At 34.4% G+C, this 19,329-nt stretch overlaps 1 protein-coding gene across 3 annotated transcripts in view; it reads right to left on the bottom strand.

Annotated features, from left to right (window-relative positions):
- Window positions 1-1,991: 1,991 nt before the first annotated feature.
- The window catches only part of PPP2R5C (protein phosphatase 2 regulatory subunit B'gamma), an 87,387-nt gene continuing 70,049 nt past the window's right edge, over window positions 1,992-19,329 (bottom strand). For 2 of the 3 annotated variants that reach the window (XM_074908674.1, XM_074908675.1), the window contains 7 exons: window positions 18,396-18,449; window positions 15,557-15,727; window positions 14,251-14,378; window positions 12,599-12,700; window positions 10,511-10,583; window positions 8,069-8,185; window positions 1,992-4,933 (listed from right to left, as the gene is read on the bottom strand). In XM_074908674.1, coding sequence (XP_074764775.1) covers window positions 4,802-4,933; window positions 8,069-8,185; window positions 10,511-10,583; window positions 12,599-12,700; window positions 14,251-14,378; window positions 15,557-15,727; window positions 18,396-18,449 — 777 coding nt within the window. In that variant the 3' untranslated portion in view covers window positions 1,992-4,801. The remainder of the gene's footprint in view (window positions 4,934-8,068; window positions 8,186-10,510; window positions 10,584-12,598; window positions 12,701-14,250; window positions 14,379-15,556; window positions 15,728-18,395; window positions 18,450-19,329) is intronic. The other variant, XM_074908676.1, reaches the window with a different exon arrangement.

Genomic DNA, 19,329 nt, shown 5'->3' with positions numbered 1-19,329 from the left:
CTTGGATACACAAAGAACCTGGCCCTTCTCACAGGTATGTGAAAAACCATTGAAATCAGCCATCCAAAAGGCAAGATTGCCAATATGACACATTTATCCTATAATTTAACTAAAAATAAGGGTTTCAAAGTGTTCCGAATGTGAACTAAGACTTGTCAAGGCAGACAAGATTTGCTCCTGGCAAATGCCATACAACATATGTAGAAAGAAAACCTTTTGCATACAAGAAACAACTTCAGCAAAAAAAGCATTTTTTTTCTTTCATTTTCCTATATTTAATAGTAATTTGGTAGTATTTGAGACCAAAAACAAAGCAAAAAACCCAAACAATAGTAATCAGAGCATATCACTTGCTTTCCCATCTCTAATCCTTCTGCATCTCTACAGCCAGAGTACTAGAAAAATGACTATGGCAAGGCCTTCATGCTAGCATGGGCCCTCTTGAATGTGGTCTTCTGGATCACAAAATTGCCTAAATAGCTTGAGGCAATTATGTGAATACCCTTCTCCCTCTTGTAGCAAACCAGTGGAAGCCCTCTCCCCTCAACTCAACAGGGTAAATGCTTAGGAAACCTTGTGTTTTTTGTGTCCAGTCCTCCGCTTGTGTGGGAGTGAATGCAGTCCCAGTATGACTGAGTTGAGAGAAAGCCAGCTACAGTGATGCTCTCTTCAATTATGTGAGGAAGGAATAACATATTTAGCTCAACAGTAAATTCTCCCTTAGGAAATTTTTCATACAAAATTTTTAACTACATCGAAGTTTCATAAGGTAAAAACAGATCAAGCCAAGTCTCATCATATAAAAGAAACTATAATCCAGGGAGACAGTGATATGGTAATGAGAATGGCATTTCTTAATTACCTATATGCAGCTAAGAGTCTCCACAATCATTACACACAGTAAGAACAAGATCCAAGGAACAGAAATGCTCCACTTTTAGGTGGGTGGCCCATAATGGGATCCAGAACAATACCCAAGATAACCTGGAATCATAGGTATCTCCCATAAGTACATTTGTAAGGTACTAAAATAGTTTCCATAAAACAAACCAACAAACCTCCAAATACAACTATATTTGTGCTACACTACCACCTTCCTTTCCACTTTAAAAAGCCAAACCAAACAATGCCATAAAAGATTGTTGGTCAAACCCTCCAAGCCTAATTCCCTTAGAGAGAAAGGATTAGAGTTCACTTCCTGAACATGCTTGCAACTCAGTAAGGTATTTATATAGGAAAAATGTCTCTACTATCAGTATTTTGAAACATTGTATTTTGAGAGGTACTTGACCCCAATTTTGTAAACTGAATGACTGAATCTTCAGGTGTTTCAATATCTAGTTTTTTGATTCATGATTAAGCTTGGAAGTGCACGTGATCGGTTTACTTCTGAGCTGATGCAGAAAACTTGCTTCTTTCAGTATGCAAAGGCTTAATTTATAACTCAAGTCAGTAGTCAGATATTGATCCCAGGCTTACAAAACATGCCCAAACTCCACCCCCCCACCCCCCACTTATTGAAAGTCAACTATATGTAATCTCCTTAGTTCTTTTGGGGCCTTTTATGGATTCCAGAGAGAGGACAACTCTTCCTGCAGGCTTACGTTTTTTTCCTACATCCTTGCCACCCAACCACGTATCACTTACCATGCTATAATCCCCAATTTTATGGCTACTTTGCTTGAAGCCCATCAATACAGAAGTATTACAGGGGAAAATACTATGGTATGAAAGATGCGTCTTTCAATTTGTAGATTGGAGACTTACCAAATTCCTTTTAGCACTGACAGCTGTTCTAAAAGTTAAATCTGCTTTTTGTGCTGAATATCCATTATTCCAGGTTTTTTTACTAATGGTCTTTCCATAAATATTTTCTTGGTTTTGTGAAATTTGTGGAATTATTTTAATTTGTAGAGCAGATTCTGCAAACAGTGATAATCTGAACACCCCCCCAAATGCCCTGTGCTATATTTAGTTTCATAATGAGCAAGTAAAATTCACATGTTCTTTATTTGTCCATATAATACACCATTTTTTTAAAGTTTTAAAATTAGATAAAAGCATATTAAATGGCAGGTGTATGAAGTTCTTCAGAAACAATGCCAGAACAAAAAACTGAATTACAAAATGTTAAAAAATATGTAGGTACATTTGAACTTAACATTCCACTAACGCATAATGTTACAGATATTGTCTAATGAAAAATAATTGTGCCACTTACCTATTTTTGCTGTTTCTAGGAACTTTTTATTCTGTACATAGGACGATTCTGTACAAAATATGAAGTCTACATTTTTATTACTTATTACCATAAAACAAGGTACAATGTATGTACAATATTAAAATGAAGCCATACTAAAGCCACACTAAAAAGACACTTGTAATATTACTTTTGACATTCCTGATGTACAGGTTAATTTTGGAAAACAGGGGAAGGTGTCAGACACAGGACTTTATGAAGAACAACAGTCACCAAAATTCTACTTTAATTTTTCTTTTTATCTTGGATGTATTAGGTTTAGAACGGTTCAGTACAGGATTATAAGAATTATATAAATATTGATAATAAACATGCTAAACCATTAGTGGTGACAGATTTTGGAATACTGCCTAAGCAAATAGTGATTCAGTGGCCCAAAACTTCATATACGAATTTATGGGGAACTTTTAAGTCTTTAAAAATACCATAGTACTTCCCTTTTTGGTGAGTGTTTATCTTCAATAAAGAACAGAAATAAAATCTAGACAGTGAAAGATGTTCTTATACGCTGAGCATCACACAATCAACCAAACATTGATATACAGGTGTGGTTGGTTTTTTTTTTCCCTTGGGTAACATAAGAATAATTCCTTTCTGCAATCTCTTGCACAAACATACTGAACACCCAAAATCAAAGGTAACTGTTAATCTACCAGCTAAAGATGGAAGTTCAAACAATGGTATATCAAAATACACAGACATTGCTTTACACAATTAAAAAAGCACCCTTTTTCCCTCAAAAGGAGAAGGCATCTTTAAACTGTTTTAATATAGTTTATCCTAATGGTAAAGCGTATTCTTTTTCAAGTTTTACAGGAAATGTTTTCAGACACAGTGGACATTCCACTTAAAGGTCGGGTTGGTCTTTAGATTTAGTTGTTGTAAGCCAATATTTACCACCCACAATTTTCTTCCAATAGACAAAGTAACAAATATTGGAAATTTAATGTTAAATGCAACCAACAAACAGCAGGCACTACATCTGCACAAGGTTTCTACGAATGTCTGCTTTGCGCAATTTTTGTTTTTTAATGGATGCAGGAGACCTTATACTTCCTTAAAAAGTAAAACAAAACTATTTTTAAAGAAGCCACATTTTTATCTCTTTATGCATCAAGACATTAAACATTAAGTTATATCATGTTACTGCCAGAGACAAAAGAAACTAATCACCCATTTAGAATAGCAGAACACATTTCAAACAGCTTGTAAGCAGGATAAGTAAGTCAAAATACTGGCCACCCTGAGAGAAATCAAATATTGAAGACAAAGCACTATATTTTTAAAGAGATTTTCCTCCCGTGCTTTTCCATCTACAACAAAAAGCTCATTACATGCAAGTAATCTTGTGGAATATATAGCAGCATTTGAAGATCATCAGCAACTCAGATGCATTTTCAGTTCACTTGTGAGGTGTATTTGCAGCACATGTGCTCTTTACAACAACAACAAAAAATATTTTCATGGTAAAATTATGGTCACTATCTCCTCAGCTCTTAGACTAATTTAAAAAGAAGCAGAATGGAATTCAAGGGTCTGTTGTTCTTTTTCTTATTTTAATAAGTTTGTGATGTTGAGTTTCCTGAAAGGTTAAGTTCATCTTTCAGATAAAAACCGATGCAACTGAAATCACGCATAACATCTGCCACAGAATACTGAACTCCTAGAGCCCAAGAAAAATGCTGAGTATTAAAAGCTCAGATAAGGGAGAAAACAGTGAAAGAGTATTTTATTCACTTGAAAAAACTTAAAATGCAATTTTATATTCAGTCTGTTCCCAGTCGTAGTAAACAAATTTTCATTTTAGGAAAAATTCTTCTACCAGTTCATATCTGGAATACTGGTGCCGTATTATATACTGAAGACTGGAAAATATGGCTTTAAATATACATAAAGTATTAGGACATGGTATATATAGATATATAACTTTATCCTAAGTAAAGGAGAAATAAATTTACACAATTCTTAGAAAGGAACAATGATTGAGGATTGTCATGAAAGTTACCAGTTTGTAAGCCATGTTTTATAATACGAAAGAATAACTGTGTATTTTCAAAACTGCTGGTATATTACAAGACAGCAATAATGTGGAAACAACTGTAAAGTTGAGAAATCCTAGAAAAAATTTAATACCGAAATTTGAAATAATTTTTATTTTGAAAACATTCATTTATCCTTAGTACCAACTATTGGTCATTTACTTTTTTAGACGGAAAGAGTGTATAGAATGCTTTTTTTAAACGTGATTATAAAAACTGTATGTTATCAGCTAGCTGGTACTATGATAACACCTCCAGGAAATTGTGTCCACTTGATTATAGTTGACCCAATATTCTGCATATGGAATTCTGTAATTTACCATTGTTTGAACTACTAATCTTGAGCTGCATACTCTATTAAAGTTATTGCCTACAGAACTGGGTTGAAGAAAGCTTTGACTTCCTGTGTAACTGATTGGTATGGCACAAAAAAGTAAGTTCTACTGTAGAACTGAGTCCAGAAAAAAACTTTTCCTCCAAAATAATATATCACTGTAATAGTTTAATGCCCATCATGTGATATTAATTCATCAGCTCTGCAATGTGATTCCAAGGCTTTCATGGTATAGATATCCTGAGGCAGTTCTGACTTGCGTCGCACAAGAGGACGATCTTTTTTCTGATCTTTCTGTGCCTGAAATAAAAATAGAACAAAGTGGGCCCAAAATATTTAATTACTAAGCAATTAAATAAAAATATTTCTTGCAAATCAGTATCTTTACTTGTGGTAAAGGAAATAAAAAAAATATATGGGAAAAAGTTTATACTTTCTTCTCTTTACCCCACCAGCTACCCAGGTTTCAAGTCTTGAAACAATTTTTCTTGCTAAGAAGAAAAATCAGAAACAAGCTCTAAGCCATTACCAGTCATGACATTACTACCATCATTATCACTTGACATTTTAAAAAATAAAATTATCATCTATCTTCTCACTTGTTTTTCATTTTGTATGTCTCTACGTGTAAGAGAAATGCTTTCAAGTTTTTTCCATGCTTATAATTATCTGCACTACTCATATATCTGAAAATTTAAGGTTCTGCTGTATTATTTTACTGATGCTCTCTCAAAACCAGACATTATTCCTATCACAGTATCTTTAAACTGCATAATGGTGTCTTTATATAGTTCCCATGTCTGTCTTACCTACCCTCATTTGCCTCTTAGATCAACGATGTTTATTAATGTTCTTCTATAAAAAGACCGTATAAAAACTGATTGGCTTTTACTTAGCCATTGATTTACTAGCATGTTCAAAAAGTTAGTAAGTAATGGTGGTCAAATTTTATTGTAGCAAATAGTATTCACTATAAATGCTCGCATAGTCTGATACAGTCTATGTTCCTCAGTTGTTCCATCATCTCTTCAGTAGGGACATTCTGCTACATTGCTAACCTCTGGCATAAACCTTACTTTCACTGAAACTGTATAGATCTTTTACACAGTTCCTCACTTCCAAAATTTTATTTAAAAAATAAAAATAAGCTGTCCTTCTGACTTGCCTTTTTTTCTAAACAAAACAAACCAAACCAAAAAACAAACCCCTGGTAACTGTAATACCTCATTTTAGCAAGGGATACCGTAAGTGTCTTTCCAATGTCCCCTCAAAGACTGATGCAAGAATGCTACCTACCTTTCTTTTGGCAATACGCTAGTCCTTAATCAATCCTTTTCCTGCCTGATGATCCAGACTTATCAATCCTTTTGCAAGATTTACACTTCTCACAGATTGTAAGTTTTCCTAGTAATAAGAATTCCTGTTTCAAACTGTTCTGTTAGCTCTGCAAGGATAGGACCTTTGAAAAACAGGCTTATAATAACCTTCTATCACCTCATTTACTCCTTGAACACTTCTGGAGCAAGGAAAAGCAGGAAAGCATGCACTTGGAGAGATGGCTAAAGAATGCTTGAACAGTTCCAACCCAAGTTTCAGAATTTTATTTAGTTTACAATTTGTTCCTTTTCCGTTAGTATCACTATTTCATTCCCCACCCCTTCTAACAATGTGGGGGGAGAGAAATCAAGCTCATCCACAGAAATGCCAAGTACTCATTTGCCAGATGGAACGCTATCAGTGAATCTGTATATAGACCCAACATTATAGTTCTTGAATTCTTTATAGGAAAAAAGGTTAAGACCTAGGTAGAGACCTTGGTTTTTGTTTGTGCATTTTATATTGTATAATACTGGCCCAAATCCTCAAACACTTCCAACAGCAGGGACTGGGAACTTTGTTCTTAACTGCTCGTCCCAACTACTAGTATACGGTCATACTTTGGCTGTTTTTCTTCTAGAACTAATGTTAGAGTACTCAGAATTAGGAGGTATGAGTTTTAATTCCCTCTGGCCAGGATGAAAAGTGAACCAGCATCTCAAATCTTGAGAAAATGGTTAAGTGCTAGGAAATATCATTACTAAAAGATGGACACTACCATCAACACAACTCTAAGCAGTACTTTTTCCAATAATCTTGTATTTCTCCACTAGAATTGGTTCTAGGCTCTGAAGCTAGTGAAAGGAGGCCCCTCTCCCCATCATGTGGGCTTAGCTAAACTATCCAAGATGTGAAAAAAGGCAGAGGTTTAGAAACTTTGATAAGCCTTGTGCTCCTCACTGACTAGCTCTCACCAGCATTCCCATGCAGGGGAATGCTACTCTCCATTCATTGCCCTGGATAGGCCTTTAATTCAGCCACTAAGATTTACATGTAATTCATAGCGTTCTGCTCTGGAGAGAAGTGTTTAAAAAACAGCAATCACTGAACATGTTTTGGAGATATTCCAGCATTTCTTTTGATTGCAACCTCCATGAAAATACCATAATACAAATAATAAATAAAATATAATCTTGCAGGATAATGACACTGGAATGTTAAGAAAGTACTGTAGAAGGCTAGGTTGACCATATGCTTATTTTTATCTGATACACTGGTTCAAATTAACTGACTATCTCCAACCTGAACCCGTTTTTCAAGCTCCAGATCATTTCTCTGGTCTTAAACTTTGCTGGATTTGGAGTCATTCATATTCCTGATATTCCTACCAGGTATCTTAGTGATATGGCAATGATCCATGGCACTTTTCCATATTCCATCAGCTCTAGGTTTAAATCTCTAGTTTGAATGTCAGGATTCTAGTTCCACTTAACTGAAGTTAAATTAAAAATACCTGAAGATTACTAAGCATTAGCTAAAGATGAAAAGACTGGAATGACCGTGAGAGTCCTTACCCTGTAGTAGGTAATGGAACATGACAGATGGTGGACTGAGGAAGACAACCCATGACTGGGCAAGACAAATGCACACTATACACATCTTTTCAAAACACAGTAGCTTTAGCCACTAAGAAGGCTCTGAATAACAAAGAAAAATGTCATCACTAGAATCTGACTATATTTTATACAAGTTTTCCTCATGAAAAAACAAACCTGTTATATAGAGAACAGAACATGATGTGGTAGATTTTAGCCATATTTTTAACTATCCTTAAAGCATAATCATTGTTCCTCTCATGACTCAAGAAGCTATTTATAAGTGAAAAAAAGTGTCTGTAGAAGAAATGTCAAAAGAGACCGTACAGAGATTCACAGGCATTACAAATATAACACTGTATTCCTGGTTGCTACAGTAGCACTTAAAAGTAGCTCTAAGGGAGTTTATTACTCTAGGTTACACGGCAGAAAATACAACACAAGTTTAAGTCTGTGATTAACAGTTGCTTAAAAACAAGTAATTCATAATTTACAGCACTTCGTAATCTTCACATGGCTTTACCTGACAAGCCTCTTCTTTCACTGTCTTTTTCAGCATCTGCAAATCTTCAATTAAAGGCCCATCTGTTTCCATTGCAACAGGACTGTTCAGCAAACTTGTGTCACTATATGTTGGGTACTGATAAAATGCAAAGTGTTAAAATAATCATTCTTAGTAGTAATACCTAAATACTAAGAGTGTATTTGAGCATTTGAATGATATGATTAGTTATTTGAGATTAGCTTCAATATCTTATGCTTCCAGGCAGCAAGTAATAAATTTTTAAATGGAACTCCAATACTTTCACTTGGTGGAAATGTCCTGTTGAAAAGTACAGTCAGAATACAAAAAATGCTTTGATTATCTGAGATTGAGTTTTAAAATATTCAGATTTTGCCAGTACTGAATGTCTACTTTGGCAATCATTCAACTGAAACCTTATTAATACATTGTCTAGTGATTTTTGAACAGTGTAGCAACCCAAACACAATTATTTTACTTTCTGATGCAATTTTGTGTTGGAAGAGAAAATATACTGTTAGAAGGCCAAATATGGTTAATACACATTTAAAATAATTTCAAAACAAAATATTAAACTTTTTTGTCTTGAGAAAGTAAAACAGCCATCAAAGTCTTCTGGGAATTAAAATCCCATGAAAACACTTGTATAGTATCTAAAGCTTACTGTACAGCAATCTAAATATTTGCAATTCTATTTTAATTTAGATGAGGCGTATGTGGTCTTGAATTCAAAACTCATTTACAAACACACACACTTTTTCATCCATTTTTCCTCATAAATATTTTAGTATCTGATTGTACCAATAACTTAAAGCAGATGATATAAAATAGAAAAAACTGACAGCGAGGATTTAATGAATATAATTATAATGATCGAAAATCTTAAAATGTATTCTTGTGTCATATAGAGTCAGGAATATCTCCGAACAAGAACTGTCAGTAATTAGACAAATTAAAAAGTTAATAGAAATTCCAGGAAAAAAACAACCCTTAAAAATCCATTATATAGAGTGCTAAAAGCTTTTATATCCTTAGGTCAACTCAGTGGAACACTCAGGCTTCAAACTAATAATTTTTATTTTAAATTGCTTCCAATTATTAGCTCTCTTCAAGCATACTATGAACATACTGTATACAGGCTGTGTTTGTGAGTTTCAGAAAATGTACACAGTTACAAAAATTTCCTTTGGAAGAACAGGAAATTTACACTGTAGAACTCTAAATTTTAGTACTACAAGTCATTTCCCCTTATTTAGGCAGACATGCAATAGTTCATCATTTGTGATAGCAAATGACCACGTATATCAAGTATTCTTTCAAGGAAGGCCTTTGTGTGGCTTCTCTGATTAGAGCAGTTTTGTCACAAAGTTGATTGCTGCTTTCATATGAATGTTCTTTTTTAACTGTTCTGTTGTCAACTGACATTTTGTTTAATTTTAACAAATTTTATTTGAGCAGTTTAGTAATTGCTCCCTGAGAAATGCCAACGGAGGAAAAAACCACATTTATGAAATTACTCTTTCTTAGAAAAAAAGATGACCCCATACTTTCTGTTTTAAAACAGCACTGAGATCATAAAGTGTTCGGCTTCTGTTATAGAGTACCATTACTCCACCTTCTACCACTTTAAACTCAGCTAGACAATGTTGTAAAGATACAGTACAGAAAGTTTCATGCTGCAGTATAGTAAAATTCTGGCTGCAAAGTAATTGAAATGTTTGGGCTTTTTTTTCCCATAGTAGCAATCAGTATCATTGCAATAAAGGAAAACTGGCAGCATTCTCCAAGCAGATTAAATGGGGGGGAAGAAACAACCAAGCCAAACCATCCCCTTCTCCCATAATTTCAAAATATAATGAATAGTCTAAAAGACCTTTGTTTCTTTATCAAAATTTCAGTTACATCAAGTAATGCCTGACATGATGTTTTCCTTTTAGCAAGAACCTGAAGTGCAGGTTCATCAGAAGACCAGCCCAATGCAAGTATGAGAACAAATGCAGCAGACAAGAATATACAATATTATTTTAATCCATTTGACACGGAGGAAAACTGACCAGTCATAACTCACAGTTTGCAGAAAGATCTTTTTTGTAATATACTGTTTGCAAAACAGCTTTTCAAGAGAAACCAATTATGGCATCTCTATATTTTCCATAATTTTGCACAGTAACTTTTCAAACCGCAATACAGAGTATCTCCTATTATAAGAAAAGGAAAAAGTACTTCATACCATACTTTTCAGAAACCTTTTTTTTTAAAAAAAAAAATAATTACTTGCACAAGAGGAAGGTTACAAATTTTAAAAGTACTTTTATTGTGTATCTTTCATAATACAATTAGTGAAATTGCTTTATTTCCATGATCAGTCAGACCTGCTTCCCCCACTGATATTTAACAAAACTAAAATATTTAAACATGAACATGTTAATCTTTTCGAAATACCTGGGGATTTGATTTGGCTAGATTTTCTATTTTAACCCATGCTTCTTCCCTTTCCTTCAATTTTAGCTTCTCTCTGGAAAAAAAAAAAAAAAAAATTAGAACCAAAAATGGAAAATGCAGCTTGGTGAATCTTGCATCACAACATGTATACTTTCTCAAACATGAAGAAATTCACTAGAAGAATTCAACAGAATAAATTATGTAGCTATGCCTGCTTCGGCCAACTGTCCAAAATTTCAGTTACTGTTGAAAGGGTTGTTTGCATTGTATCAATACCCCATGATTGCAAAGCAACATTAAAAAGGAAAAAACTTTTTATTTCCTCATGAAAGCAACAATCTGGCTCATATCAGTTTATCTTTAATAACTGTATATTGTTAAGAGATTGATCTATGTTGAAAGTGTGTTTGCATTTTAACTATGTAATATTTGAATTCTATATTGCAACATAAGAAACTAATATCTGTCCACAAAAGGAACAGAAATTTTGTCAGCCCAATGGCTTCAGGTACCAGTTTAAAGGAAAAGGCCCAGAGACATTCTGAATTGAACACTGACAGATGTGACAAAAACACACTCATTCAAGAGTTACAAGACAAGAGGGATGACATGGGATGTCCTTTTTTTTAAAAAAAAATAATATTAAAGTAGGAAAGGTTTGTTTCCTTATGCCTAATGTAATTCCAAATGGTATAATCTAGAGTTTTTTTCCTTTCTTTCTTACAGATAATTTATTGCAGAGATTAGAATGAACATCTGTCTTTGAAAGGTGGTAGAGTTTAAAAGGACTTTGATCCTAAGAGTTCTAAAAATCCTTTCAGGCTCCAGTGCATAGAACAGATGATCCAAATGTTTATTTAAAAAAAAAAACCAAACAAACAAAAAAACCTCACACAGTTATATTCAAGCACATACACAATTTGCCTCCAACTCTCAATTAAGTTAACTCTGGACTGAGGGGGGAACAACTCTTCAACCACCTCCTTTTAAATTCTTATGTGGTGGGGGATTTTTGTGGTTTTGTTATTTTTGTTTAACAATTATATTTTGTTATTATGTCACTCAGCAGTCTGCCTGCCTTAGTTCACACTCAAACACCCCACCCCACTACCCCCCTACTAAAAACGCAACAGAGAAGGACTGCTTTCCCATGTAGGAGGGATTCTACTTATTTGCTACGAGGAAAGAGAGACTCACATAGTCTTTTTTTAAAAGGCAAATGTTCACATTTTGTTATCTATAAGCACACATATATCTGAAAAATTTGTTATACTACAAGCTCGCTTCTACTTAAATTGTAGTGAGGAATGTTAAAACTTGGACAAATCAATCCACATTAAGAGTATGTACTACTTCCAGTATATTGGTTTAAAATAAATATATAATTTGAACCACTACTTGAAGGAATCCCTGTTAAAAAAATTCTGTCTATTTAACAAAATTGGAAAAAGAGGAACAGAAGATAAGTGACTTTATGATCATAAAAGTTATCTGCATTTCTGGGCACAAACCAGAAAAATCTAAGTTTCAAATCCCTGCTCTGTTCACTGGCCTATGCAAGAATATACTAAATTCAGCAGGATTCTTCTGGCAAATAATGTACAAATGCCCTTTATTACAACAGAGTTAACAACTTTATTGCAGGTAGTTTTTAGAAAAACATGCACATATGCTCTCACATAATGCAGTGCTGAAAATACTGGAAGAGTATTTTGGGAGGAACCAAGTGACAACATGAAAGAAAATAACACTGGGTAAATAAAGCATGCTAAAATAAACACTGGATATAAACTAAACTCTTTAACAGATCTTTTACACTGGGCTCCATGATTAGCAGTGTCCCTCTCAAAAAATAATTTTTAGGAAGATGGTGACCTCCAGCACTACTGGGTCAAAGACTACATGAGGTACCCTATTCTTAAGGAGATCTTACAGTTCACATATAACAAGAAGTTTCACCAAGTCAGTTTTGAGACTGCTGTACTGTAATCAAATGGGCAACTTACCACTAAAGACAGTTTTTCAGAGCTAAAGCACTCTTGAACAAAATATTCAAGAACAGACAGACACACTGACATGAAAACTTACTTCAGTTTTTCTGCTTTAAATTGCTGTGTGCAGTCATCGAACAGTTTTTGGTTCATCTCCATGAAGAGTTTCAGAGCATTGTATATCAAGCCATGTATTGTCCTATAAGTAAAACTTCTGGTTGAAACTCAGAGTACTTTAAACTTTGAAATCTATTTTTTCTGGTCAACAGTAGCCAATAGCCTACATAACTGGAAAATTACATCATTTCAGAATAAGTGGAAACAAAACTAGTTAGTGGAAGTTTCAGTTTACCCTCAAAAGGGCTAATACAAGTACTGAAATTACCAACTGCAGTTTTCTTACTCTATAGTACTACTTGTCACTTTTGATATTTGAACTTTATTTTTAATACTACGTGTATCAATGAAAGACTAGTTTTGAAATTTAGTTTTCGACACTAATCAAACTAGGGTTATTACAGAAAATGCAAGATGACATTAAAGATCTTGATATAGGTTAACTTACTGGCAACTGACAAATTCAGGAAAAAAGTTAATGATTAAAGGAGCTTAGAAAAGACACCATTCATTTTGAAAACTGCCACACAGCAACAGCACTCACTTCAACACAGTTATGCCAGGACTCTAGAAAAGTGTTAGAAAAGTCAAGTGGAAAACATCAGAAAAATTAAGCAAAAATAATCTGCTTTATGAAGCACTTTTACACAGTAATTTACAGTTCCTGTCTGTAATCTACTGATGATCATTAAATCCAAAAAGCTATCAGTTAAAGCATACACGAGTTACACGTAAAAGTGCAGCTGTACTGGGTAGCATGACTTCTGCTCAGAATAAAATGAATGCATGGCCTTGAAAGCCAGGAAAAAAACAACTGACAGCAATCCACATTTACTATGTAGAACTGCATCACTGAATCAGAATTGTTATTAAGGAGTATGTTATTTGTTACTGCTTATATCCAGTGACAGTAACCAATCACTTTAACATCACTTTATCTTCCATTTATTTTCCTGTGTTTAGTGGCAGATTGATTACTCATTCTTGGCCAACCCACCACCAGCCCTCAATTCATAGTCAGCGCTAGACTGTGAGACTTTCACCATCCCAGCAGTTGTGTAATAGCTCAAACAAAGAGGCCCTTTACAACGGAACAGCTGCAGAAAGGAGCTAACCAGGACTGTTTTCATGCGTAAGTACTATGTTATTGTGGGGAAAAAAGCAAAAATAGTCAATGGAGAAAGAAGAGAAAACAATAAACAAAAAAAAAAAAAAAGGGGGGGGGGGGAAGGAAAAAAAATGACCTGATCTATAACATATTCCACTAGAATGCAGAAGAAATGCAAATCAGCAAAGAAGTTTGAGATCAGAAATCAAAGCCAGTCTTTAGAAGCGTTTGAACTATATATTAATGCCAAATTTGCTTCATATGAATAAAATACATCATGGATTAGATGGACTAAAACACTATTTCTTGTTTAATGGAAAAAAAAGAAAAAACTATCTTCCTTAATTCCTAGTATTTCCTAAAAATTCTGACAACAGTAGTCTCCCTCCTTATCCAGCAACTTTAATGTCATAAACAGTTCAACACACTCCTAGAACTAGCAACTCAAAGATCTGAACCACCTTTAAGTCTAGAACTAGACATAAGTGAAGTAGCAGAATTTTATTTGTACAAGTGTTTCTTACTTGTTCCAATGCGTCTTTGAATTCCGGTACAAGGATGGAAACATGATGGGTAAAATCTTTGCGGCATTATCACTAATTAAACTCATAATATATTCATTATTCCAGTAGTATAATGCTCGCTCCGCAACCTAAGATGACATGAAAAAAAGGAATACAAACTCTTGAAGCAAATAATTGAAACATTTGGCAAATACATGGGAAAGGTAAAAAAAGCTGCAACTTAGGATTTGGATTTTTCTAGTGCAAATGGGAGTCACAGACCTGATGGAAAGACAGATGAAAAACTGCCTTTTCCTTGATAGGGAGATACTTCAAACTATAACCTATGAACTGTGAAATTCAAGCAAAGGAATGTTTTCCAAAAGAAAGAGTATTTGTAGAACTCTATTACAATCAGCAAAATGCAAACCCTATGCACTTAAAGGGTTCAGGTACTTCTGAAAACAGCAAGCTTTCAAGCTTTTATGTTAAGCATAACACTGATGTGAATAACCTAATATGAATGCACATCTCGCACTCTTGAAAAGTAACAATAATGCTAACTTTATCCCCAAAATTTGACACAGAACTGGAAGTTTTTTGTGGTTTTTTTTTTTTAAATAATTATTGTGAATAATAGTAGGTAATTGAAATGCTGGGGTTTCAACCCCAAGCCCCAAATTAAGGCTGACATATGGGTGATTCCCACAGCCCTTCACAAAGGGGGGGTGAGTTTGCCTTTAGGCTTCCCTCCAGGGTGGGCCCGGCCTTGCAGACAGAGCCATTGGGTAAATGACCCCAGGGGTCTGCATTAAGTAAGCAAAGGTCGGGTGTCCCACTGAGGGATAAAGCTGGGACCACTTGCAGGGGGGGCAGTGTCTGTCTGTGGGGTGGATGCCCTGTGCAGAGTTCCCTGTTGGGGAAGGGCCTTCCACCTCCCTGGAACTGGGCTCCAGTCAGGTCTGGCTTTTGTAAACACGGGCTGTGTAGAGATTCAGGATGTGGCTTCCTTGGTCTTATGTGTTTGGCTTGTTGACTCATTTGTCTCCCATCCCTTCTATGGGAAACTGCATTTCACCGTTTATTCCACCCGTTGTTGGGGTCAGTGGGATTGATGTGGATTATGTATAATCTGACTGACTTGCCTGTACCCCCAGCACTCACCCACGTACTGACACTTCTGTATCAAAAACACTTTGGTTATTGGTTCATCTTTATGCTGGCTGTGTCCTTTATGCTAGGCCTAATAACTGGCAAAACAGTAATAGCAACAAAAATTTTGCTTAATAAAAATCCTCTTATTATTGTACATTCAGTAAGTACAGACCTGAAAGTGTGGACTGGACACACATTTGGCTAGCTGTCTGAAAAGAGGCTCCATAACTTTCACAAATTCAGATGGTTCAATAACATCTAAAATTTCTTCTAGTTCATTTAAAAACATGACTTCTTTTGGACTGTGAGTCTTTGGCCAGTATTTCAGCAGTGCCATTACAACCTGTAGAGACAAAGTGAACATAATATTCATGATAATTTGACTTTACCTTGTGCTAAATTATAGCTCATTAAGAAGCCAGGTATTTTAAACAGAACAGAAAACTCAGACTTCTTGTCCCATGTGACAACAGTGATCAGATATGGTTCAGTGTCACAGAAATAACTGTTAATAGGTTTGAAATACTTCTTCAGAAAACAAAGTTACATACTTAAATGTTTATAAATAATAATCAAAAAGACTACAGCAAATAACCTGATGTCTAACTTAACACGATCATCAAATCAAAGTGCAAATTTGCTACTATACTATGGGGAAAATTACCTGCTACTTAAGTGATAGCAGCTTTCAAACTATAATTTCCTGAAGGCATAGCTCAAAGCTCAAGAAATTCAGTCCTATCATCATATTTTAAGAAAAGATTTACTATAAATACCCAAATTGACAGGTGACCAACTACTCTAGGCATGCTGCTCTTAAACATCGAGTTTTATTTAATTTACTATATTACTATAATCAGTCTTAACTTTCTTCATGATTAAATTATTTACCCAGCTTGCTGAAGCCATTTTTGCTTAGTAAGCCATGAATACTCAAAAGATTAAGTGGGAGAAAAGGGCAAGGAAGGGCAGAAGGAGAGGGGAGACAGCTCAAGGATCCATAAAAATGTGACACAAAAGGAAGTTGTCTGCCAGTTGGCTCATGACTCTTCAGGAAGAAATCTATACATCTGTGGGAAATGTTTCTGAAGTCTAACTGAAAACCAAGCTCTCTCATCTATTGGATATATAAGTAGAATTTAAGTCTGAAAGGTGATACTAGTTTATCAGTTTAAATATATTTAGACATTGTATTCATTACTTATCAATTGAATCATAATTTATTTAAGAATATTAAGAAAATACACAAAGTTGTACTGAAGGAATACTGACTCATGCTGCTAGCCATTTCTGATTTAAGGAAAATGCGAGTAGACACAAATGTTTTTGTTGTGAAAGGATGATGATTTTTTTTTCGCCAAAGATGTCAGTTTTCAAACTAAAGTGTAAGATTTTAAATTTTCCATTTTTTAAAAAACTATAAAAACTGTTTTCCATCTGTGGAGATCTGGTGCCAAACAATATTCAAACAGGAAGACATTTTCCTTCAAAGAATATTTAAACCATGTTAAATACTTTAAAATTATTGGCATAGCACTCAATCTTAATTTTAGATACTTCATACAACCTTGAATGTGTAAGTTTATAAATGTTTTTGTTTTGTGGTTAAGGATTAAAAAGCCACATAAAGAACAAAAATATGCCAGTGTCTGTCTAGTCCTAGATGTAGAACTGGAGACAAAATAAAACCCCAAAACAGTAGACTTCTTGAAAAACTCTTTTAAAAGACAGTGTATATTTGGTTTTTTATATAGTTTAAAAGTTGTAATGATTACTTTATTATCCTTTCTTTCAGACGACTGTTTTCTCTCATTTAGAAAAAAAAGTAGGGTTTTTTTTTGTTTTCTGAAATGGAGGACATTTTAGAAGTCCAGGTTTTTATATTTAAAAGCTATAAGCAGTATTTAATATCATCACTGACAAGACAACTCAGTGAGAAATCAGTGTATTATTTAATCATGAAAGCAGACACTATGTCTTTAATGAAGCCTTGGGAAATTTCTGCAGATTTTTTAAATAAGATGTCAGAAAGTCTCATATGACAATTATAAGGGGAAATAAAGCATTTTATTTTTTAATGACCAGAATTTTTGAAGGGAAACTTAGTGCCTCAGTGATGCATGCCCCAAGTTTTTGAAGAATGTTGTAATCATACTAATTTGGGATAAAAAATGGAAACAGACTTGGATGCATATTAGTTCAGATTTGTTCTAGGAAATATGTAACATCCTAGCTGACATCTGGAGGAAAGTTAAGATTTCAAGATCTCATATAGCACGAATGACAGAATGTCTGAGATTTGATATCTTAACAAATATGAAAAGCTCCAAGTAGAAGAGTTCTTGCTCAGCTGCATACTTCATTTGTTTCAAGAATCCCAGTTTTCATTTTACAATGGAAATGTTTATAATCAAATAATGTGCGCTTTTATTAGTAGCAATCATTTTACTGCTACTTAGCAATTAAACATATTAGTTCTTACCTACTTAATATTGGGTGTAATGAGGCAAAACACTATATAGTATCGAGGACAATTAAAAGCATTCATCTGTGCAATTATGTGCAGCCAGTCCAAAGTCTGGTTTTGTCTATGGTCCAAACTTGGTAGACATGAAGAGGGTCTGACTCAAAAGCCTTGCATCAATAGGCAGCTTCATGTGCCAGAAATCTGTGTTCCATCAACATTAGTCTCTCAACAGAGCACAGTTCAGGCAAGCTAATTTCTGACTAAACTGCTTCTGGATCAACCATATCATACGCAGTCAGCCAGAGCAAAATAAGCAGAATGAACTCTGGTCTGTTTGTAAGAAGTATGCTCTTAACGGTGTTTCAATTCATTCTGGACATTCCAAACAACTGTTGGAAAAGCTGAATTTGATAGATCAAATTGGTTAAATATTTGGCTCTTCCTAATAATAACAATTACGTATCAAAACTTTGTTCCTAAACAGTCGATAGATGAAAGGGATATTAATAATCCAAAATATATAATAATAGCAAGATAAACTTACTGGTTCTGTAAGCGTGCTGTCCTTTTCTAAAAATTGAACTACACAGTATGCCAGCTACAGTAAAAGAAAAAGATTTTTATTAGTGCTCACTATGAAACTGAACACACTTTGAAATCACTAGTGTAAGTGGAGAACACTTCTGAATTCAAATAAAACCACAACAGTTCTGTAATTTTACAAAAATTATTTGGCAGACAATTTAAACAATGAAGGGGTAAATATGCTTCAGCAATTTCTCCCAACTTTCTCAAGTTCTCACCTTTTTCTGGGTTATAGTATAGACAAACACGTAATGCTTTTTAGTATGTCAGATACTTTCTTTTTAGACACAGTACTTTGCATTTCAGCACACTTCATCTTTTCAAACATGGGACTTAAAAAAATCACAGTCTTGTCCTCTGAAGTGCTTTTCAATCCCTAACATTTTGGTGTCTCATGCTGATTTAACAAGTATTTTCTACTTTATAGTCTAAGTTAGTTTAAAATGTACTGAAGAGTTGTAAATCTTAGGGTTTTCTAGATATGAGAACTAATGATAACTATGCATATCAGTGTAAAGCTGATGCAAGCTGAGGATGAATTACAGTATTTACCAACTTCAATTCTGAGAATGAGACTGTCTGTCTGTGCCTAAACAGTGAACTATTACATCCCTTTCACTCGATAGGCCAACGGTCCCAAAGTAAATGGGAAGATCACTGCACACATCATGAACTGTTTAACCATTTTCCTAACATCTCTCCATTTATGAAAGTTCAGCTGATGAGTCCAATTCTTCTCCTGTTTTTGATGATTGCTATGGAGAATGTCCCCAAGTAACCTGAGGACTGTACCAAGATGATTATATCTACTGTCCTCTGCTATTCTAAAGTAAATTTGAACTGAATATAGAAACTAGCTTTCTTCATGTATATCTAGATTTGGCAGCAAAATT

This window comes from Athene noctua, chromosome 6, assembly GCF_965140245.1.
Source record: "Athene noctua chromosome 6, bAthNoc1.hap1.1, whole genome shotgun sequence".
Taxonomy (NCBI): Eukaryota; Metazoa; Chordata; class Aves; order Strigiformes; family Strigidae; genus Athene; species Athene noctua.
The sequence above is the reverse complement of the archived record's forward strand: the minus strand, read 5'-3'. Positions and strand labels throughout refer to the sequence as shown.